This window comes from Lissotriton helveticus, chromosome 2_2 (genome assembly GCF_964261635.1).
Source record: "Lissotriton helveticus chromosome 2_2, aLisHel1.1, whole genome shotgun sequence".
Taxonomy (NCBI): domain Eukaryota; kingdom Metazoa; phylum Chordata; class Amphibia; order Caudata; family Salamandridae; genus Lissotriton; species Lissotriton helveticus.
In genome coordinates this window covers 419,525,043-419,549,557 of record NC_136060.1, presented here as the reverse complement: position 1 = coordinate 419,549,557, position 24,515 = coordinate 419,525,043, and the positions used below count along the sequence as shown (strand labels likewise).

General features: G+C 48.1%; 1 protein-coding gene across 2 annotated transcripts in view; it reads right to left on the bottom strand.

Annotated features, from left to right (window-relative positions):
• The window catches only part of KDM3A (lysine demethylase 3A), a 283,523-nt gene that overhangs the window by 27,873 nt on the left and 231,135 nt on the right, over positions 1-24,515 (bottom strand). For both annotated transcript variants that reach the window (XM_078678669.1, XM_078678670.1), the window contains exon 23: positions 7,694-7,833. In XM_078678669.1, the coding sequence (XP_078534795.1) occupies positions 7,694-7,833 (140 nt within the window). The remainder of the gene's footprint in view (positions 1-7,693; positions 7,834-24,515) is intronic.

The following is a 24,515-nucleotide window of genomic DNA, read 5'->3' as shown; positions in this document are numbered from 1 at the left end:
ATGCAGGAAGCAGTCCGTTTCCGTTGATTCCACTACCATATGGAATCTCTTCGCTGCCCGTTCCACAATTTTGTGGAAGCCTGCTATGTCCACAGGCGGCGAATCCGCCTGTCGCGGTTCAGGTGAAGCCGGGGATGGCGCTACATACTCGTTATCTCCATACTCGTTATCTCCATCCTGGTCCGAGTGGACCGAGTGGACTTCCTGGACCTCTCCTTCCTCCAATTCTTCCTCCTCCTCGTCGTCGTCCGAGGAGTCCATCACCTGAGGCTGGGTCTCACGGTGGGTTTGAGGGAGAGTTTGAGATCGTTTTGGGGCAGACGCTGGTGTATGGTCTACCGGTGTCTGATGACCACTGTCCGCATCCGGGAATCTTTGCTTGTAGTCCTGTACAAGGAACCGCAGGTCATTGACCAGAGTCGCCGGTAGGCATATCAGAGGGGGTGACCTCCGTGCGGACACTAGTGTGGATGGAGTGTTCCTGAAAAGTTAGCTCCTCCTGCTCCTCATCGGTGCTTTGGCACTTGACGTTGAGGTCCGAGATGGAGGTAGCTGGACCCATGCGGTCATCCTCTTCGGATTCCTCACTTTGGAAGATGTCGTGAGGTGGTTGCATCTCCACTTTGCTCGGAGACGTGGTTTCCGGGGTAATTTGCATTTTTCTAGACTTGCTAGACGCAGCATGTGTTCCTGTCGACGTCGAGGGCGTCGTCGACGGCGGTAGCATGAGGGTCGGCATCTCTACCAGTTCGGATTTTTTCCATGGTTCCGATGCCATCTCCGACGACGAGTCTTCCTTCGTCGTCGGCGTCGACGACGGTCCCTTCGACGACGGTGCCTTCGTCGACGGTGCCTTCGTCGACGGTGCCTTCGTCGACGGTGCCTTCGTCGACGGTGCCTTCGTCGACGGTGCCTTCGTCGACGGTGCCGTCGTCGACGGTGCCTTCGTCGACGGTGCCGTCGTCGACGGTGCCGTCGTCGACTGCGTGGACGACTGTACCTTGGTCGTCGACGACTTCGATGACGATGTTGTCGTCGTCGGTACCTTCGTCGACGGCGAGCCCGCCGTCGACGGTGTCTTCGTCGTCGACGTCTTCGTCGACGTCTGTGAGTTCTTAGACGACGGTGGGCTCGTTAATGACGATGCCGTCGTCGATGGTGTGGTTCTCGTCGTCGACAGGGTCTTCGTCGTCGACGACGATTGCAGTAATATAATAGAGGAAACAGGTCTACCTGATGATGTTGAGGAAGTAGTCGTCGTCGTCGACGCTGAAGGCGATGACGCTGATGTCGTCGACACAGTGGTTGTGACAGAGGTTGTTTTGTGGGTCTGTCTGGTAGACGATGGAGCAGGCCTTTTGAAGGTGTGATCAGCCTGAACAGACACTGAAGATGACGTAGATCTTGCCTCTGAAGACTTTTTTGTCTTCGTAGGAGGAGTGTCTGAGGGGCCCGGGGAAGATACCCTAGGCCTCTTTTTAGAGACTTCTGAGCTTTTGGAAACACTGCTCTCAGAAGATTCTAGATTGTCTCTGTCCTTCAGCCTGTCCAGCCAGATGAGAAGGCGTCCTTCCCTGTCTCTCACAGTCTTTTTAGGGAAAGACCTACAGATCCTGCACTTGTCCGAGACATGATCTGGGTAAAGGCAGTACAAGCATAGCTCATGCTTATCATCCACATGGATCCTCTTCCCACAGGAAGAGCAGGCCCTGAACAGGGCTTTCTTCTGTGACTCCGACATGGAAGAAGTTTGTGGAAAGAAGCCACTTACTGCAAAACAGTGTAGTGAAGAATCCTTGAAGGGTTGAGAGCGAGGAATCACTTTTGAAGAAAGTTAGATGATTATAAGTAATCTTGAGCAGAGCTCAAGCTGGAGACTCCCTAGCACAACGTGCGGTAGAAAATCTGAGGGACTGGGGCTCCTCCCAGGGAGGTCCTAGAGGGAGGTCGGAGCTGATTGGCTGACTGTAAGAGTTTGGTCCTTTTTACATAAGGACAAGGAAAGGCCACTAAGGGGAGACCCTTGGGCCTATTTTCTCTATGTATGTCTATAGGACATTACTTTTTTATTTACCGGAGGCTCCCGTCTCGACGACGGGGAATGATTCAGGCATGTGAATCTATGAAAGACACCCAAATACTGGATAACCTCAATCTTCCTCGTCAACGACTATGAAGAAGTTCTCTTCATCAACTATGTAGATTCCGTTGATGATTTTACCTCAGGAGGCACTGACGAAGGCTTCTTGAAGGACTGCCTGACCGTCCATCATCCTCTTTGGTTTTGCTTTGTTCGCCCAGACGTGGGTCCCTTTGCTCACTTTGCCACTGGATTCAAGCTAGCCTGGCTGATGATGGCTGATTAGCCAAAAAACGGTCCCAGGATGCTTGTTTCCAGTCCAGGGAAGACATGGCTTGGCAGTTCCGGCTAGACTGTTCCCATGAGTCACAGGGTCAGACTGATTTGCATATGGCCATGTCTGAACTGGGGTGGCGGAGTGAGCTATAGAATGATGATGGATTAATCCCAGATCAGTTGACTGGGGGCGAGTGCTTGCATTGTTCAACGCTCCATCCATCATCCCCTTTGGTTTTGCTTTGTTTGCCTCAAGTTGGCAGGGTATGCCCAGACGTGGGTCCCTTGCTCACTTTGCCACTGGATTCAAGCTAGCCTGGCTGATGAGGGATGAATAGCCAGAAACCGGTGCCAGGATGCTTGTTTCCGGTCCAGGAAAGACATGGCTTGACAGTACAGGCTGGACTGTTCCCATGAGGCACAGGGTCAGACTGATTTGCATATGGCCATGTCTGAACTGGGGTGGCAGAGTGGGATAAAGAACGGTGATGGATTAAACCCAGATCTGTTGACTGGGTATGAGTGTTTGATTGGTTCAGATGCTCCGTCCAACACCACCCCCTTTTGTAAAACTATGCTATTTATATGCAGCAGACTTCCATTTGGGCTGCAAGTCTCTGTTTAAGTTTGAGGTATTTTGGGATATGGCAAATAGGTATTTACCCCATTGAACTGTCATACAATTAAATAAATACACAGATGTTAGGCGAGAGAACTCACTCCTGATCCCCCATCTCTACTTTAACGCGCTTTATCCCCTCCATCAAAATTCGAATGATTTTAGTAGGACTGTGCCCTGGCCAGCAACCCAACTTCGAAAATTGTTCGAGCACCACTAGGGCTGAACATTTAGTGTATGTGTGAATTCTAAAGCACGTCTTAGCCAGATTTCACCGATATCACATGTTGACCATCAGTCACACAGTGCTAGGAAAGATACCCAAAGTGGGATCCCACTCTCCACGAGCTGTGTGTAGGGATATGAGATCCCGTGAGTCGCTACCTGAAGAGCCATTTTCAGTAACAGGATCAGACTTCCGTGTGAGCAAGTTAATCCTATTGTGGCTCTCTCATGTCCTGGTAATTCATCCCATGTTCAGTCCATTAGGTCTATGCATCTAATGACTAAGTAGGCAGCGCTCCCTAGAATATATAAAGCGCCCCTACACCCACCGTCTACAATGCTGCTGTTCCTGTGCTCATTATGTAACCTTCGTCTCTTTCGACAATCCTGTGTTCGTGCTAAAACTGCATTAAAAACAAGCCCTCTACAGCCAGCCACACTCCCTTTCCAATGCAGAGGGGCCCGAGCGGGGACTGCTGGTGAGCTCCTCCTTACCGGCTTCCGTGGGGAACGCGGGCAAGTCCATGGTGAAGCTGCAGAAGGAAGACAAGGAGACCCACTGCGGGTGCACAGTGAAGTGGGCATGTCGCTTCCGTGCCGCACTGTACCACTCCCTGGTGCAGTGTGTGCCTGAAAGAAAGTAGTGCTCACTGACTACAATAACGCCGACCGTGTAACACCGCAAGTAAAAGATCCAGTCCTGATCGGCGGTCACAAAAGGAGACACGGCGGTAACAAGGAGGGGCTAAGAAGCCTCATATTTAATCAGAAGCCAGCATTTACCATGGACAATGACAACAGCCAATGATAAATATAGGCACGGCTTCCACAGCACTAACATCTAACACTACTACGGCATGCCTCGCAGAGCGAGCAGCGCATGCTCTGCAACACTAGGCTTGACCTAATGTTATGTTATGTTATATCTGTTTTGTATAGCGCACGGCTACTCAAAGAGTGTCCCGGCGCTTTTTAATGCACACATGTAACAACACAGCAGAAAGAAAAAGCAGAAAAAAGAGAAGGGAAATCCGGACTAACCAAAAGGAAGTGATATCTAGGAGCTAAAAAGCCAGGTTTTAAGGCCCTTCCTGAACGCCAGTAAATTTTGAGTACTGCGCAAAGTTACTGGCAAAGTGTTCCAGAGCTGCGGAGCCAACAGTCTGAAAGAACGGCCTCCTATGCGTGCCCTTTTAATACGAGGGACCGCCGCAAGGAACAGGGATCCAGACCTTAAGGGTCTTGTAGGTTGGTAAAAAACTACCCTTTTTTGTAAGTATTTTGCTCCTGAAGCATGAAGAGCTTTATGAGCCAGAGTCAGGGCATTGAAAATTATCCGCTTCCGGATGGGGAGCCAGTGAAGTGACTGCAGGAGACCAGAGGTTCTAGCACGGCCTGATAATCCGAAAATGGCCCGTGCTGCCGAATTCTGGACCACCTGCAGTCGTTGTAACAGATACTCCGGCTAATGAAGTCTGTTGGCTGATAGATCGAGGGAACAAACTCCAGATTCACATCTGAAGGCATGGAAATGAAGGAAGTGACATCGGCACTCTGAGGTCCTATTGTGGCCAAAATGTCACTTCAGAGTCAGGACTGACCCGATGTGGAGCTGCACAACGAACGCCACCTTACTATTCATCAAGCTGAAGAAAAAAATATCTCCAGATCAAGTCTGGTGCCCGAGGGTATTCACACGGCGAAGAATCAGCAGTTATCTGCAAGTATCCATCAAAAGTACTATTGCATTTTGCACTACTTGCAATCTAAGCCTTTGAAAATAAATACAGTTTCCACAGATACCTTACCATCATCAAACCTACAACAATAGAAGCTCTATGAGGACAAATACAATGTCTATACAAATAACGCCATCCATGGGTTCCTTTTCTCTGCTGGTGCTGCCCCAGCCGTTCTCGCTGTCAGTGACCCTGGGACAGACGGCAAGACTGCAGGCCCGTAGCCAGGGGAACATGTTTAGGGGGGGCATGGCCCCAAAGAATAAATACAGATTGGTTTGAGTTTTCAATGTTTCAGGGGTCCGAGGCCGCCCAGAAGTGTTTCAACCGGATGATTGGTGCGAGGCTGGAGATAACGCTACAGGAGCGGTAGTGACTGCTCCAGCGTCCGTACAGGTCCAGACCAAGGGAAGCGGAACAACTGGGGGTGGTCCTCATTGCAGCCGAGTGGTATATGCGAGATTCGTAGCCGCAAGGAAAAACGCTGGTGCAGTGGGCGAAACCAGGCAGCGCAGTGGAAGAGCCGGCGGGCTACTTTGTAGAAGAGGCGGCCTGGATAGAGTGGCGGCTGACCGGAGAATCGCGGACGAGCGATCCTGTAATTACTCTCTCTCTCTCTCTCATCTGCGGTCTTCCCACTAGAGAGGTGAGAGCATCTTGGATGCCTAGTGGGAACTTATGTTGGGGTGCTTCTGTTTTTCTATGTTTATTGAATGCACTAGCAACAGATCTACTGTAATGTAACTGTAATTGATGTACCGCTATTACGAGTCTTAATTCTCATGTAAAGCGCTCCGATACCTCTGGGTCTAGCCTGGATTTCCTAGTCTCCTTGGTCTCCCCTACCCCCTCCCCCACCTTCATTCTTTGCTTGCCTATCCTATTTCTTTCCACTCTCCCCTGAATCTCTTTCTCCCTGCCTGCTTTGTTTATCCTTGTGCCTATGGTCCGCTCAATCTCCATCCTCGTCGCCCTTTTACATTATGCCCTTACCCTTCTACACGCCTTGAACCAATTGATAGGACTCGTAATTGACCTATCTTCGGTAACAATGTGTTACTTGTCACCTATGTAACCCTATCATCCAGACTCCCTACAATGGCCCCCTCTAGTATGCCCTTGTCCAAAGCACTCCTACTCCCCTTGTTGGGGATGGATCCAGCATTTTTGCCCTGGAGTCTGAGACCCTTCTGAGAGAGTCCACAGTGACAAGTGAGTCTCACATAGTAGAGGACTGGCATTGATCGCCTTATCACTGGGAACAGTCTCCTACCCTGCCGGAAGTCGGACACTGTGTTCACGCTGGGATGTCTACTCCCTCCCCCTCCTTCTAAGTGTGCCCATGACCAAAGCACTCCTCTCCCCTTGTTGGGGAGGGATCCAGCATCTATCTATGCCCTGGAATCTCAGCGACCCCGCTGAGAGAGTCCACAGCAACAAGGGAATCACACATAATGAAAGACTGGGAATGATCCTTTTACCGCGGGAAACCGTCTCCCACACAGCCGGACATCAGACATTTAATTCCTCATCTCCTTGCTGTGTCTCCTACCCCCCCCACCTCTTCCCTCCTTCATTCTTTGCTGGCCTCCCCCATTCCTTTCCTCTCTCCCCTGAATCTCTCTCCTCCTGCCTGCTTGGTTTTCCCTGTGCCAATTCCCCGCCTAATTTTCCTCCCCGTCACCCTTTTACATTACCCCCTTACCCTCTACACGTCTTGAACTAACAGATGTAACTTGTAATTGTTGTGCCTTCTGTAACAATGTGTAACTTGTAACCTAGGTAACTATCCTCATGTAAAGCACTCAATACCTCTGGGTCTAGCCAGCACTACATAAGACTCAAGTAAATAAATAAATAAGAAGATTTAAGGCAGGTCTAGGTAAAGATAATTGGTGTAGTCTAATCTAAAACAGAACTACCAGTATTGCCACAATTGAGGCATCCCAAGTTAAAACAGGAGTAAAATTTCAGAGCACGGTCAAGAACACACATCTGGAAGCTACTGAGCTGATCTGCAGGTTCATCGAGAGGTTACTATACGCTAATACTTCCAGGGCTTTTGCGATATCTCTGGAAATGGGCCCATTTCTGTAGGCAAATAGTATTTTGTTCATAGGTCACTTTAGTTTTAGAAGCATCAAGTTTCAGGCGATTGTTCCGCATCCATTTACATAGGACATGCATAGTTTGATGGAAATACAGTTGTGTTTCAGCTTATTATAAAGTTGAAAGGGATAACACTTCCCTTTGCGCAAGACAGTGTACACAAAGGGCAGACCAAATTTACTGGAGGTTTAGACAACCATGAAGACACAATGTGGTTGGTGAAGTACCACCTTTTGAGACTACTAATGCTTGCACAGTATCCAGACGCACGCACACACACACACACACACACACACACACACTTATGTTATTCTTTTGTAGTTAAACTTCAATCTTTCTGGCGGCCAGAGACACACTTGCCCATAGTTATCTATATACTTAACTTCCTTACTGGTTGAAAGGCAGTCCATTCAGGATCTCATATGCTTCATCTTTTAATTATGTAGAGAAGTCCTAGACCCATGCAGATGGAAGCTATATTATTACCCAAAAACAGTAGATTTTGCATGAAATATGGTTAACTGATGTACACTATTTTCTTATTCACATACTGGTCAAAGAGCACCCATAAATATAAAAATGTAAATATATATAAATATAATTTGATGCAATCTCCCATTTGATTAGCATGACTGCAATTCTTACCTTTTTAAGGAACTGGCGGATCTTCTCTGTATCCTTAGCAGCATAAATATGCCACAGAGCTCCTGCCTTCTCTTTATTTTCCACAAAACGCTTTACTGTCAGTTCATCTGCATCCCCATCGTAAATGGTTTTTAGAACTTCTGTTTAAGTGAAAAAAATCATAATCAGGTTAATAAAAACCATCCTGTGGTGCTTAGTCAAAAAGGTACTGGAATCTGCAACAAAAAAAATCCAAGATCTCCCCCAAGTGCTCTACACCCACTCCACAGGACCACTGTTGCAGTTATTGACAACTGCTTAATCGGGAGAAACACTCTACTTATGATTGTTGGGTGCAGACATCTAGAACAGGTTTTTTAAAAATCTAAAACAGCATCAGGAATGAGAGGGGAAGGATAAGTTTACCTGTAATCCTAGTTCTCTTGCAGGGGTATACTCATCAAAGTCATAAGCACTGAATAATCTCCGCCCACGAGCGGGAACCCGGAACATATAACATAATACATATATATGTGTAACTAGTAGAAAAGGAGTACATAGTACGAGAAAACTATACACATATACATGTATAAACCAATAATATGCAGCCCTAAACATATCTAATAGGCTAAGAAAGCCCGAATTACACGTATTTCTCTGGTATGAAAATAACCCATAGCATATTGTAAGAGAAGGACATGTACAGCAATTGTATTCCACAGAAAACCTTTTATTTTCAATGAAAACAGGTAATGAAAGGCCATTAGACTAAGAAAGGCTGCATAAATAAATAACAGAAAAGAAAACTGGCACCTCACCTTTAAGGGTGCCAGACAGATTGATTTCACAATTTATGATTCCAAACAGCAAGTTAATTCTGAAAGGTCATCTATTTTATTTTAGATTTTTATATTTTCTGAGAAACATATAAATACTTGTAATATGTCATCAAATAAACAGTCGTCAGACAGTGAAAATTGTATATACAAACAATGAAAATGTGCAAGAATATATGTACAAGTGCTATACAAGTGGTCAAAAAAATCAAATACTGTACATTGACACACACAAACACCAAACAATATAAATTCAAACGAGACTTAAGCATTAAGAACCAGTCCTTTCTATTAGGTACAAGAAGACAAGCGGACCTCTAGTCACAGAGAGCAGCCTGCCTGTCTAACTGAGCCAAGGGTGGGGGAAATCAAATTACAGGGTTGCACGACAAGGAATAGTACTATATAGGTCTCAATGGTCCTTGTGGCACCCGAGTTCTTTATCCGAGGCACTCGGGTGCCGCAAGGACCATTGAGACCTATATAGTACTATTCCTTGTCGTGCAACCCTGTAATTTGATTTCCCCCACCCTTGGCTCAGTTAGACAGGCAGGCTGCTCTCTGTGACTAGAGGTCCGCTTGTCTTCTTGTACCTAACAGAAAGGACTGGTTCTTAATGCTTAAGTCTCGTTTGAATTTATATTGTTTGGTGTTTGTGTGTGTCAATGTACAGTATTTGATTTTTTTGACCACTTGTATAGCACTTGTACATATATTCTTGCACATTTTCATTGTTTGTATATACAATTTTCACTGTCTGACGACTGTTTATTTGATGACATATTACAAGTATTTATATGTTTCTCAGAAAATATAAAAATCTAAAATAAAATAGATGACCTTTCAGAATTAACTTGCTGTTTGGAATCATAAATTGTGAAATCAATCTGTCTGGCACCCTTGTTTGTTTAGCATAGTTCAGTGGTCCAAGCCAGTCTAGATACAGGACCCAAACCTTGGTTTTCTACCTCACCTTTTAGGCCTCAGAGAATCTGAACACTTTCTCTTTAAGGCCTCCAGGGGAACTCTGCTCCCATCATGCACCACAGGTGACAGTTAGGTCAGTTCTTTTGTACGGTATAAGAAACCTGTAGGAACCTGCATACAAGATGCAAGAATAAACAGTAAACTGTTCCTGCTCGTCCGGGGAGGCGGGAGGGTGCTTACGACTTTGATGAGTATACCCCTGGAAGAGAACTAAAATTATAGGTAAGTAACTTATCCTTCTCTTCCAGGGGATACTCATCAATAGTCATAAGCACTGAATAGAGTTGCAAGCTCATACCCACTTCCGAGCGGACGAGAAAAAAACCCCCAGAAAACGATCGACATGTACAATTTAAACAGTATTAGCAAACAAGTTTCTCAGTGAGGCTTGCCCAACCTGAGCAACTGCCTGCGTGTCCGTATCAAGACAGTAATGGCGTGTAAAAGTATGAACTGTTCGCCATGTAGCTGCTTTACAAATTTCTACCATGGGGACATTCCTTAGGAGAGCAGTGGTAGAAGCTTTTCCCCTAGTGGAATGTGCCCTTGGTCTCCCTGGAAGAGATCTGTTGGCCAACTGGTATGACAGGAGAATACACGAAACAATCCATCTAGAAATTGATCTTTTGGAAACTGCAGAACCTGTATTAACAGGACCATAGTTAACCCCTTCCATGCTGATGACGAGCTCAGCTCGTCATCAGCTACGGTGCTCCTGTGCTGATGACGAGCTGAGCTCGTAATGTAACGCGGTAATTCGTAAATTGCCGCACACAGCGGGAAAAGCCGCCGCAGCGATGCGGTTAACAAACAAACTGTCTGACTTCCTCAGTGTCTTTGTTCTGTCCCGATAAAACTTAAGAACCCTCTTGAGATCTAGGGAATGTAAAGATCCTTCTGGAGGGAGTCGCAGGATTTGGAAAGAAAGTAGGCAAAGTTATAGTCTGGTTAATGTGAAAATCCGAAATTATTTCAGGCAAAAAACGATGTGTTCTGAGAACCACCCTGTTAGCATGAAACACAGTAAAAGGTTCCTTACAACTAAGAGCCTGGATCTCGCTCACCCTGCGAGCGGAAGTGATGGCCACTAGGAACACGACTTTCCATGTTAAATGTTGTAAGGAAGCTTTATGAATCGGCTCGAAAGGAGCCCCCATCAACTTTGTCAACACAATGTTAAGCTCCCATGGAGGAGAGGGAGATCTAACTGGTGGGTACCCCTTTCTCAAGCCTTCCAGAAAATCCTTCACCACTGGAATTCTAAAGAAAGAAGTCTGGTTGGGAGACTTTCTATAGGCCGTGATTGCTGCAAGGTGAATTTTAATAGAGGCAAACTGAAGCTCAGACTTGGCCAAATGCAGCAAACAAGGTAAAAATCACCTGTTCCTGACCACGGATGGGATCGTGTCCACTGTTCACACACCAGAGGAGTTATATGCTACTTACTAGTATGCATCTGTTCTTGGCATGTAGGGCTGCTGACATTCATATCTGTGCATAGATCGCCGCCTAGTGTTGGGTCCGGATGATTGCACTTTGTTGTCTTGGAGAAGTCTTCGAAGTATCACGAGATAGGCGACTCCTCCCCTGGACTACAGTGTGCATGGGCATCTTCTCCATCCTCAGATTGTTTTTCGCCATTGTGGCAGAGATGGAGATAGGAAAGTAAGAGATGGCCATGCCAAAGATAATGCTGCAGCTGCGACAGGCACCGGGGAGGAGGGCGGGCGATATGAATGTCAGCAGCCCTACATGCCAAGAACAGATGCATACTGGTAAGTAGCATATTCCGTTCGAGGCATGTGGGCTGCTGAATTCATATCTGTGCATAGACTGTATAGCAGTATCTCCTCTAGCGGTGGCTACCTGTGCCAGCTGCAGCAGTTTGAAAAAGAGTTTTGAGGACAGCCTGGCCTACAGCAGCTTCCTGTTTTGCTTGCACGTCTACACAGTAGTGTTTTGTGAAAGTGTGTATGGTCGTCCATGTGGCTGCCTTACAGATGTCTTCAAGAGGAATATTTCCCAGGAAAGCCATGGATGCCCCCATTTTCCTTTTAGAGTGTGCTCTTGGGGGGGAGGGGGGGAATGTTAAAGTGCGTTTTGCTTTTTGATAACATATTTGAATGCATTTAACTATCCATCTGGCTGTTCCTGATTTTGAAATAGGATTTCCTTTGCGTTGTGGTGCAAAGGCAACAAAAAGTTGTTTTGTCTTCCTAAATGATTTAGTTCTGTCTATGTAATAAAGTATGGCTCTTTTCACTTTCTAATGTGTGTAGGGCTCTCTCAGCTACTGACTGTGGATTTTGAAAGAATACTGGCAGTTCTATTGACTGGTTGATATGGAAATTGGGTTCGAAAGGAGGGCCCACAAGTCTGGTAAGTACTATATTTAGATTCCAGATTGGGGTGGGGGGGTGGGTTTCTTGGAGGGATCACCCTTTTTAAACCCTCCATGAAGGCTTTGATTGCTGGTACTCTAAACAGTGAAAGGTGTTGCCTGTTTTGAAGGTATGCTGCTATAGCAGCGAGGTGTAGTTGTATAGAAGAGTATGCTAAGTTACATCTTTGTAGATGCAGCAGGTAACATATAATGTTTTGTATGGAAGCGTCCAATGGGTTGATTTGGTTATTGTTGCAGTAGATAACAAATCTCTTCCATTTAGCTGCATAGCACGCTCGTGTGGTTGGCCGTCTTGCCTCCCTAATGATGTTCATGCAGCCTGGGGGCAAGTTAAGGTATCCAAATTCTAAGACCTCAGGAGCCAGATTGCTAGGTTCATTTGATTGGGATCTGGGTGTCGGATTTCTCCATGGTTCGGAGTTAGAAGATGGGGTGCAAGGCACAGTCTTTGATGAGGAACTACTGAAAGTTCTAAGAACATTGTGTACCACGGTTGTATCGCCCATGTGGGAGCAACTAGGATTAGCGAGAGTGAGTGTTGCCGCAGTTTGCGTGCTACCAGCGGGATCAGTGGTGCTGGGGGAAAAGCGTACGCAAACCTGCCTGACCAGTTCATCCATATCGCATTGCCTTGTGACAACGGATGTGGGAACCTGGCGGCAAAGTACTGGCATTTGGAGTTTTCTTTTGTGGCAAACAGGTCTATTTCTGGGTGACCCCACTCTTCGAAGAATGGTTGGAGAACTTGGGGGTGAATCTCCCATTCGTGTAGTTGTTGGCTGTGCGTGCTGAGCAGGTCGGCAATCTGATTGGAGAAAAATATTTTTGGAATCGCCCACTTCCATATGATTTGTGCCAGGTGGGACAGCTGTGGAGAGTGCGTTCCTCCCTGTTTCTGGATGTAGTACATTGCGGTCATGTTGTCCGTCCGGATCAACACCGTCTTGCTGTACAAGTGTTTCTGAAATGCTTTCAGGGCTAGGAACCTCGCTAGCAACTCTATTTGGTTGATATGCAGTCTTTTCTGCTTGGTTGTCCAGAGCCCTTGTACTGTGTATTGAAGGAGATGGGCTCCCCAGCCTGTCAGTGATGCGTCCGCTGTTAGTACTTGTTGTGGAACCGGCTCTTGGAACAGTCGCCCCTTGGAAAGATTTTGTGGATTCCACCACTGCAGAGAGTTGTGAGCGCGACTGTTCACCAACACTAGGTCTTTTAGTTGTCCTTGAGCCTGGTTCCATTGCTGTGCTAGGCATTCTTGTAATGGACGCATTTGAAGTCTGGCATGGGGTACAATGAATATGCAGGAGGCCATCATGCCTATGAGCTGCATAAAGACTCGAGCTTGGAGAGAGTGCTGCGGAAGGAATTTGCGAATGAGCGTTTGCATACTGGCTATCCTTGCTGAGTTTGGATATGCCTTCGCCACTGAGGTGTTCATGGTGGCTCCCAGGTATTGCTGTACGTGGGAAGGTTGCAAATGCGATTTTGTGTAGTTGATTGAAAAGCCTAGGCTGTGTAGCAACTGGATCGTTTGTGACGTGTGCGCTGCACACTCTTGGTACGATTTTGCTTGTATTAGCCAATCGTCCAGGTAAGGGTACACATGGACGTGTTGCCTCCTGAGATGTGCTGCCACTGTCGCCAAGCATTTTGTAAACACTCTTGGAGCCGTGGTAACCCCGAAGGGCAAAACCTTGAATTGGTAGTGTTGACCTTCTAATGTGAACCTGAGGTATTTTCTGTGGGCTAGATGGATGGGTATGTGAAAGTACGCATCTTTGAGGTCCAGTGTTGCTAGAAAGTCTCCTTGCTGTAGCAACGGGAGCACTTGTTGTAATGTGATCATATGGAAGTGCCTCGATAGTATATATTGATTTAGGGGTCCGAGGTCCAATATTGGCCTGAGGGATCCGTCCTTCTTTGGAATAAGGAAGTACAGGGAGTATACTCCTGTCCCTTGTTGGTGGAAAGGGACTTGCTCTATGGCCCCCTTTTCCAGCATGCATTTCACCTCTTGCTGTAGCAGGGTGATGTGTTCCGTGGACATTGGACGATGTTTGGGTGATATGTTTGGTGGTGTAGAAGTCAGTTCTAGGCAATAACCAGACTGGATAATTTCTCTCACCCACCTGTCCTTGGTAATTGTGTGCCAGACAGGTAGGAACTGTTGTAGTCTGCCTCCGACTGGTGTTAAGTGGTCTGGAGGCAGCGTAATGAAGTCACTGTTTTGTGGCAGTGGAGGCCCTGGTGTTATTGCCTCCACGCCCTCTTCCCTTATTACTGTTACCTCTGTAACCTCCCCTGGTTGTGTTCTTGTTGAAGGAACCTTGTGTGTTACTTTTGTATGAGGCAGATGTTTGTGAAGCATTCCCTCGTGTATTTGCCCTGTATGAGGAGCGTCGAAAGGAGCCCCTTTGTTGCAGAAATTGCAATGTACCCATAGATTTTGCGGTTTCTGTATCTTTTTTCATTTTGTCCAAAATGGTGTCGACAGCAGGGCCAAATAGAAAATCTTGATTGACGGGTTGGTTAAGAATGGTGGACTGCACCTCATTCTTAAACCCGGAAATACGCAGCCATGCATGTCTGCGTAGCAAGACACCGGTATTAACTGACCTAGCTGCGGTGTCTGCAGCGTCAAGCGCACATTTGATTGAGGCGTTTGATATGAACTTTCCCTCTTGGATGAGATCATTTGCTTGTGCTTTAAAAGGCTCGGGTAGGTGTTGCATAAGGCTTTCGAGCTGATCATAGTGCGCCCTGTCGTAACGATCCAGTAGGGCTTGTGTATTAGCAATCCTCCATGAGTTGGAGGCTTGTGCAGCTACCCTTTTGCCTGATGCTTCTAGAATTTTTGACTCTGTCAGGGGGAGGTGCTTCCCGGGTTGTCTGAGAGTTGGCTCTTTTTCGTGCGTTGGCAACTACCAATAAGTCTAGTGGCAACTGGCCCTTGATGTAAGTAGGGGCTGTAGGGGCTGGCCTATACTTTTTTTCAATCCTGGGATTGATTACCCGTGCCCTGGCTGTATCCTTGAAAATGTCGGGTGCGTGTTTTAGAACTCCCTTCAGCATGGTAAGCGTTTTGACACTTTTCTGCAGTAGTGCATGCGTCAAACAGGAAGTCTTCCTCCACAGGGTCACTATGCATGTCCACATTGTGGAATTGTGCTGCCCTGTCTATGAGATGGTTGAAGACTACAGTGTCATCAGTAGGTGACGGCTTAGTGGGATAAGTGGGTACGTCAGGGATGGGATGGGTGTCATAAGGGTCTGTTGACTCTTCCCAGGGTTCCTCTTGGTGAGGATCTTGTGGGAAATCATATAGAGGCTGTGGCACATACCCTGTGTCCCCCTCATCGTCCCCGTGGTGAGAAGGTGAGGAAGGTGCAAAAGGAGTGATAGGCATGATAGGTTGAAAAGGGCTGAAGGGTCGTGAGGGAGAAGTCCCAAAGTCCTTTTTCTTCAGTGGAATAGGTGAGTGGGGTTCAAAGTCCAAAGGCCTTTTTTTCCTATGCAGGATGGTAACTTTACCAGTCTCTGGATTTATGTATATTTTTGCCTGGTCGTCCGATGGATCTGGGTGGAATAGTTCTTACTCTACAGTCCTGGGTTTCGTGTTAGACTTTATCGGGTCGGTAAAACTTGGTTTTTTGATGACTTTTGGAGTCTTGTGTGGCTTTTTCGGCTCGGGCCCAGCTTTCGGGTCGACCGGAGTTTTCGGGTCGACAAGTTTCTTGTGCTCCGAAGGCTTTTTCGGATGAGTGTCTTTCACCGAGTCGATGTTCTCTTTTGGATTGACTGGCGTCTTTGGAGCCGTTGTCCTTGGGTCGACAGTTTTTTCCGGCTTCGACACTGGTTTCGGTACGGCACAGGTTGTCGGGTCGACGTTTTTCGGAACAGCAGGCTTGCTCGGGTCGGCGACCTTTTTTGGTTCGGCGCTCTTTGGCTGTGCGCTTTTGTTCGGGTCGACCGTTTTTTTGGGGTTGACGGTTTTTGGCTGAACGGCCTTTGTCGGGTCGACAGTCTTCTTTGGCTCGACGCCCTTTTTGGGATCGACGCCTTTAGGGTTGGTGACCTTCTTCGGCTCTGGAACCTTCTTCGGGGCGATGGTACTTGGCCCTAGGGTTTCTGAAGGTTTCGTTTTCGGAGCCGAGCCGGAAGGCGGGGCTGGCGAAAGTTTTTTATGATCTTGGCTAAGGCCTTTTGGCGATGCCTCGACCGGAGCTTTTGGTAACGGGACAATCGGTGTCGGGGGTGTTGTACTCACGATTTGGTCCGACGGAAGTTCGTTGTCGGAGTCAGAATAATCTTAGACGGTGATGATTTCTAGGTCAGAGTCTGGGGCGTCCTGTAGGTCCTGGTCATCATCTAAGATGTTGTCCGGTTCCTGTCGCTGCATTTCTTGCCGGGCAGCCCGCCGGTTTCGTATAGGTTTTTTGGATCGAAACTGGGCGCAGGCGGGGCAGATTTCTTCGCTATGGTCTGGGGAAAGGCACTTGTTGCATACTGAGTGTTTATCAGTATGTGGGAACTTGGAGTGGCATTGTGGGCACCTTTTGAACGGGCTTCTTTCCATCGACGGTCGGCTCACGTGGCGTCGAAAAGGCCCAACGTCCCGCGCCGACGACCGATTCGAGATGGAAGGTTGGATCGAGTAGAGAGGTACCGAACGAGATCAATACCGCCGAAGTCTAAGGCCTTCTGGCCTTTAGAAAAGTTTTGTTTTCGATTCAGAGTTGGAGTATAGGAGTTTGCATCCGAACCCAATGGCGGAAAAAAACAATCTGAGGATGGAGAAGATGCCATGTGCACTGTAGTCCAGGGGAGGAGTCACCTATCTCGTGATACTTCAAAGACTTCTCAAAGACAACAAAGTGCAATCATCCGGACCTAACACTAGGCGGCGATCTATGCACAGATATGAATTCAGCAGCCCACATGCCTCGAACAGAATAGTTTCCACTTGAAGGCATACGACTTCCTCGTGGAAGGACGTTTCGCTTCTTTAAGAATATCCATACAGTCTGAATTCAAGTGTAGGTGACCATATTGGATGACTTCAGGAGCCATGCTGCCAACCGGAGGGAGGACAGATTGGGGTGGAACACTCTCCCTGCCTGTTTGGATAGGAGATCCGGGCGACATGGCCACCCCTTGGGTGGCACTTCCGATAGTTGAAGGATGTCCGGAAACCACCATTGGCAAGGCCACTCCGGGGCTATCAGGATCATCCTGGAGTTGGCCCTGTACAATTTGTTGATTACTACTGGTATCAATGGGATCGGTGGAAAACCGTACAGTAAGTTCTGATACCATTCGATCAAAAGGGCATTCCCTTGAGATCCTTTCTGGGGAAATCTGGATGCGAAGACGGGGCATTTTGCGTTTTCCGCAACTGCACACAGGTCGATGTCTGGAGTTCCCCATGTTCGAAAGATACTGCGTGTGACCTAGTCGTTGAGAACCCAATTGTGTGCTTCGACGAAGTCTTTGCTGAGGAAATCCGCCTGAGAATTGAGGGAGCCCGGCAGATGATCAGCCACTATTGACAAATCTCTTGCCAGAAGCCAGTTCCATATGGTTTGAGCCTCTATGGAGAGTGTTCTGGATCAGATACCTCCCTGTTTGTTCAAATAATACATCGTCGTTGTATTGTCCATTTGTATTAGAATGGACCAAGAGTTGTACGGAAAGAGGGACTTGAGAGCTATATGTACAGCCCTTAACTCTAGCAGATTGATGTGGTAACCCCATTCGGAGTCGGACCAAAGACCTTGTACTTGCAGAGGGCCCATATGAGCACCCCAGCCCTGGAGAGAATCGTCCGTGACTAGAGTCTGAGTTGGAGGGTCCTGGTGGAACGGGACTCCCTTCATCAGGTGCGATCTCTTCATCCACCACCAGGTGGAATCTTTGGCTGTCTGATGGAGAATTATCTGATCCTCCCAGCACCCTGATATTTGCATCCATTGGTCCTCCAAACATTGCTGTAGTGGACGCATGTGTAATCGTGCGTTTGGCACTATAAAGATGCACAATGCCATTGAGCCCAGTAGAGATGACACCTGACGAACCGTCGGGAATTGCCTGTGAAGAAGGGTCAGGTATTTTCCTCGAATTGATAACCACCTCTCCCCCGAAGGGGTCTTGAATTTTAGAAGATATCCGTTTTGAACAATGTCGATGACCCATCTGTCCACTCCTCCAGATGTAATGAAACGCTTCCTCCTACGGAAGTGGTTTCTGTGGTTGTTTTGTCGCTGTAGACTGTTGTCTGCTACTGCCTCTGCTCCGTCAAGGACGGCGTTGCTGAAACTGAGACCTTTGTTGTGTTTGGTCCTGGTTCTGCAACGACCAATTAGAAGTTTGCCCTCGCTGCTGAAAAGACCGCCTGTCATAGGGACGAAAGCGACGACGAAACTCTCCTTTTCAAGGCCTACGGCTTTAAGAGAATCTAACTCAGGCTTCATCTTAGCCATTTCGTCGTCTGCATGGGACCCAAACAACAACTATCCATTAAAGGGCAAATTAACAATCTTCCACTGATCGTCAGGTTTTAGGTCTGTGAGGCGAAGCCACGCTGATCTTCGAGAACAGATGCAGTGAGCATATCCATGAGCTGCTAAATCAGCGGAATCAGCTGCTGTATTGATAATCTGATTAGCAACCAGGCCTCCTTCTTGCACAATCTCCAAGAAGTCTTTCTGATCTTCCTTGGGTAATTTCTCCGCAAATCTTGTCAAGGAATCCCATAATGATCGGTCGTATCGACCCAGTAGAGCGGCTGGACTAGCCACTCATCACAGACCCTGCTGTATTACACATCCTCTGCCCCAAGGAGTCCATGTTCTTGCTAGTCTTCTCTGGGAGAGCAGATGAAATAGATGCAGCAGAATGTGCTTTCCTGGCAGCAGCGACTATAAGCGAATCTGGTGGAGGGTCAGTACGTAGAAACAAGGGATCCTGGTCCGGAGCCTTATATTTCTTTGAAATCCTTGAGGGCCCCGAGCCCACTGTGGCAGGTGTCAAGAAAATCTTCATTGCAGGCTCGAGTAACCCTGGCACCAAAGGCAGTAGAGGTTTCGCCGAAAACTTATGGTTCAAAGTCGCGAAAATAACAGACGAGTAACTTGAGGTACAGACATGGTTATGTTGAACTTGCTGGCCCTCTGCATAACACCTCACCGAATGTCCCAAGATCATCAACTGGGGAGACCCTGGAAGGTGGAGTTGATGAAATAGTAGGAGAATGGTCTCTGAATGACGACCTTGTTGACGTGGTCGATGCAGGAGACCTCTGCCTTCTCCTTGGAGTATGAGATCGGCGTGATCTGGAGCGCTCTCTTCAGCGTGAACGCCGTCTTAACGGTGATCTGGAACGCCTCGGGGACTAGCAGGAGGTCTTGAGCACTCCATGTTAAGAGGCCTCTCATTAGGCCTGGGTTGCTTCTTCCAGTAAATGGAAATGTGTGGGACTTGTAAAGCGTACAGCTGCCCGTAAGCGTCCCGGCGCTGAAGACCACTGGGGAACCTGTCCTGGCTTTCCCTGTGAGATGGTCCCTTCTGGGTGTCTCCAAGGTGAAACCAGGCATCCCCGGTGTCTGTGGGGGGCCGTTGTAGAGATGAGGCAAGTTTAATGCCCAGAGTTGCCGAGTGTGATCCCTGGTTAGAGTAGGCACCGAGGTGAGAATTGCAGAGTCCGCTGACCCTGGTCCACGACCCTGCCGCGTCGGGAATTGAACCCTGGTCCCAGGCCGTTCTCTGCTTCTGGGTCTGCCGCCTCTAACCAGTGAGCCACACCACTCCACACTGTCGAATGTCCTCCATCCATCTAGGGGACACATTAATAGTAGGTGATTTGTGCACCGGAGAGCCCTCCGACGTAACTTGGACGATATTTACCGCCAGCAAGGAAAAAGTATCCCTCGACGTCGAACGTTGAGGTCTGGAAGTTGGTCTTTCCACCTCTCCTCGAGGTCGACCCAGAATGAGCCACCGTAGACAACGACCGTGGAGGTGACACTCTGGAAGACTGAGATCTATGGGACAAAGCCATTGACGTCGGCACCTTCGACGTCGACCGCTGCTCACACGGCATCCTCGATGTCGATTCTGACCTCGACAAAGACCTCTGACAGGTCAGAGAGGCTTATCTTGAGCGTCTCAACGCCGACCTTGAGACAGGTGGCAGAGATCTCGACGTCGACCTTCTGGACTTCGCTGGCCTCTTCGAAGTCTAGTGTGATTTCTCATGCTTCGAGCCAGAAGCATGCCTTGACGTCGACCTCAACCTCTTTCGCTTTTCAGGTCTCGACATCTATCTACTTCTAGCCGGCGAAGATTAGTTACTTACCTGTAATCCTAGTTCTCTTCCAGGGGTATCCTCATCAAAGTCATAAGCACTAGAATACTCCGGCCCATGCGCGGGACCCTGGAAACACAATCATATGTGGACTGAAGCTGAACGGAGAGAAAACTGAGGTCTTGATCTTTGGTAAAGAACAAAACATTTGGTCCAGTGATTGGTGGCCCCCCTCCTTGGGAACATGCCCTATGCCTGTTAAATCAGCCCGTAACCTGGGAGTGATTTTTGACACTTCACTGGATATGACGCAGCAGGTTAACCGGACTGTGTCCACCTGTTGGGGAGTCATCAAGACTCTTAGAAAAATAGCCCATTATCTTTCCCCCCAAGCTCGTAAACAGACCGTGGTGGCCCTTTTGGCATCACGGCTAGATTACTGTAATACACTGTACGCGGGAATCAACAAGAGCCTGATTCTTCGCCTACAGATTGTCCAGAATGCGGCTGCCAAATTTGTTCTGGGTGTCTCTAACACCTCCTCTGCTACTCTTGCTAGGAAGAGTTTGCATTGGCTCCCGATCCATCTTAGGACAACTTTTAAAATTCTATGCTTGGTCTTCAGTGCCCTAGCAGGTGTAGGTTCAGAAGCCATTGGCTCTCTTGGTCCCCTATACTCCCAGTAGAAGCCTTCGTTCTGCCTCTAAGAATCTCCTAGCTGTTCCTCGAACAAATAGAGTCAGATGGGGTGGAAGGGCCTTTTCCTCTATGGCCCCCAAACTGTGGAATGAACGATAGCCAGTCTTCCTTATGGGGAATTTTTGAGAATACGTAGAGCATGCAGCACTGAGAAGGCATTAAAAGAATCCCAAGAGAAAGCTAAATGTAGATTATTAGATGCCCACAGGTTAGATCTAGCCATGTAAAAAGCAAATGAGAAGAGGGATAGATCGGCACTGTTAAAGAAAAACCCTACTATCTGTACAGAAATCAGTGTTATTCCTATAATTGAAACCACTGATCCAGGGACTAACATGTCTGAAACACAATGTAGATTCATATCCACATATAGCAGGCAATCTCATACCATAAGGAAGATGGAGTAGTTTCTGTCCTGTAACTCCAGTTCTGTAGTAGGGGTATCTCTGTTATAGTCCTAATCTAGTGAATAGTCCCGCCCATGTGCGTGTACCCCGGAGCAATCAAAAATAATCTTACAGTGTCGAAAAATGCAGAACTGCAAAGACACTTAAGAGAGAATTTAAAGACAGATAATGCAGCCTAAAAAGGCTACACTGTCCAGTTCTTCAACTAGAAATTCCACCACAAAATCCACAAAAACAGCAAAGCCTGTACAGATTTCCCTTGCTTTAACAGCAAACTCCCTCAAGATTGATAAAGAGAAGAACCTGGACAGACAAGCCCCATAGGCTGCCATTATGTGGCTCAGAACAGGATACTGTGCCTTTAAGAGAACTTTCCAGAACTTCACAGTGTCCCAGAATGCCTTGCAGGTCCCAGTTACTTTCAGTTCTTTTTGAAGGCGTAACACGCCAGACCTGAAGCATTCCGTACATGAATATCTCTCTCCACCGGGGAGGAGGGCGGGCGCTTATGACTATAACAGAGATACCCCTACTACAGAACTGGAGTTACAGGACAGAAACTACTCCTTCTGTAGTAGGGGATCTCTGTGTATAGTCATAATCTAGTGAATAGAATGGCAAGCCCATCCCCACACCAAGCGGCGGTGGAGAAAAAAGAAATTACGCCACTATTGTGCGAACAGATTCCGCAGTGAAGCCTGCCCAACCTGAGCGTCTGCCCTGGCATCAGCGTCCAGGCAGTAATGCTTAGCAAAGGTATGGACCGACTTCCAAGTGGCCGCCTTGCAGATCTCTGCAATGGGAACATTACGAAGCAACGCGGTCGTGGCAGCTTTGCCCCTGGTGGAATGAGCCTTAGGGGGTAAACCTAAGGTCTTATTAGCTTTGTAGTAACACAATTGTATGCAGGACACAATCCACCTCGAAATGGACTGTTTAGAGGTAGCAAGACCCGTCCTGACTGATCCATAATTGATAAACAATTGATCTGACCTACGAATATCCTTGGTTTTATCCAGATAAAACTTCAGTACCCTCCTAACATCCAGGGAATGTAAAGACCTTTCCGCTGGAGATGAAGGATTCTGAAAAAACGTAGGCAAAGTTATAGTCTGGTTGACATGAAAATCAGAAATAACCTTGGGAAGAAATTTAGGGTGAGTACGCATAACAACCTTAGCAGCATGAAATACAGTATAAGGTTCTTGGCAACACAACGCCTGAATTTCACTCACCCTGCGGGCCGATGTAATGGCCACGAGGAACGCCGCCTTCCAGGACAGGTGCTGCAACGAAGCCTTATGAATAGGTTCAAAAGGCTCCTTCATCAATCTCGACAGCACCACGTTCAGTTCCCAGGAAGGCGAAGGAAGCCTGACAGGAGGGAATACTTTCTTCAAGCCTTCCAAAAAGTCTTTGATCACAGGGATCTGGAAGGAGGAAGTCTGTGAAGGGCATTTCCTGTAGGCAGTCAAAGCAGCCAGATGAACCTTAATGGAATGGACATTAAGGCCAGACTGCGCCAGATGAAGTAGATATGGAAGGATGACATCCTACTTGCATGTCGTAGGGTCAAAGTTCTTGGACTTGCACCAGATGCAGAATCTCTTCCACTTGTAAGCATAGGAAGTCCTAGTGGAAGGTCGCTTAGCCTCCTTCAGTATGTCCATGCAATCTTCTGGGAGATTCAGATGGCCATATTGCACTATCTCAGGAGCCATGCCGCCAAACTCAAAGACGAGAGGTTGGGGTGCAACATCCGCCCCCCGAACTTCGTGAGAAGGTCCAGCCTGCACGGCAGCTTCATGTGAGGAAGGAGAGACCGGTGAAGCAGGTCCGTGAACCACCACTGTCTGGGCCATTCCGGGGCAATCAATATCATCCGCGCCCTGGACTGGGACAGCTTGATGAGAACCGTCGGAATCAGGGGAATGGGCGGAAAAGCGTACAGAAAGCTATTCGACCAGTTGATCCATAACGCATTCCCCAGCGTCCCCGGCTGGTAGTACCTGGAGGCGAAGTCTCGGCATTTGCTGTTTTCTGCGGTGGCGAACAGATCTACGTCTGGAGCTCCCCACCTTGCGAAGACTTCTCCTAGTACTTCATCGTTTATGACCCATTCGTGGTTTTCCTGAATCAGTCTGCTCAGTGCGTCTGCCTGAACATTCTGCACACCTGGCCGATCGGTGGCCGTTATCTTCAGTCCTCGAGCCAGAAGCCAGTGCCAGATCGCCTGCGCCTCCTGTGACTAGGTGCGTGATCTCGAGCCCCCCTGCTTGTTGAGGTAATACATCGTGGTCGTATTGTCCGTCTGATTAAGCAGAGAGTTGGGTCTGAAAGGACGGATGAAAGGCCTTTAGTGCCAAGTGAACAGCTCTGAGTTCCAGGAAATTGATGTGGTACGTGGACTCGTCGGGGACCACGTCCCTTGAATCTGTAGGTCTCCGGAGTGCGCTCCCCAGCCCTGGAGAGAAGCATCCGTCACGATAGTGTGAGTGGGAATGTCCTTGTGGAAGGGAACCCCTCTGAGGAGATTCTCCGCCGAACACCACCACTTCAGCGACTGAAGAGCATGTCGAGACAGACGTATCTTGTCGTCCCAAGATACTCTCCTCTGGTCCCACTGATCCTCCAAGCACTCCTGCAGCGGTCTCATGTGCAGCCGCGCGTGTGGCGTCAGGAAGATACAAGAGGCCATCGATCCCAGTAGAGAAGACACTGCCCTCACTTTTGTAGATGGAGTTGACATAAGAGCCTGAGCCTTGCGAAGGAGTGATAACCGTCGCTCCTCCGAAGGAGACACGCTTGCTGACAGCGTATCGATGGAGGCTCCCAAGTACTGAATGCACTGGACCGGAGTCGGGACCGACTTGGACATGTTGATGTGCAACCCCAGCTTGTTCATGAGAACGCACGTCTTCTGGAAGTGCGCTTGAGCTTCCGAGAAGGAGGAGGCCTTGATCAACCAATCGTCCAGGTATGGGTAGACAAACACCTTGTTCTTTCTCAGGTGTGCCGCTACCACCGCCATGCACTTCGAGAAAGTTCTGGGCGCAGACTTCAGTCCGAATGGCAGTACTGTGTACTGATAGTGATTGGTGCCGACTTGAAAACGCAGGAACTTCCTGTGTTTGTGCGAGATAGGCACATGGAAGTAAGCATCCTGTAGATCTATTGCACAAAGCCAGTCTCCCTGTTGCAACTGAGG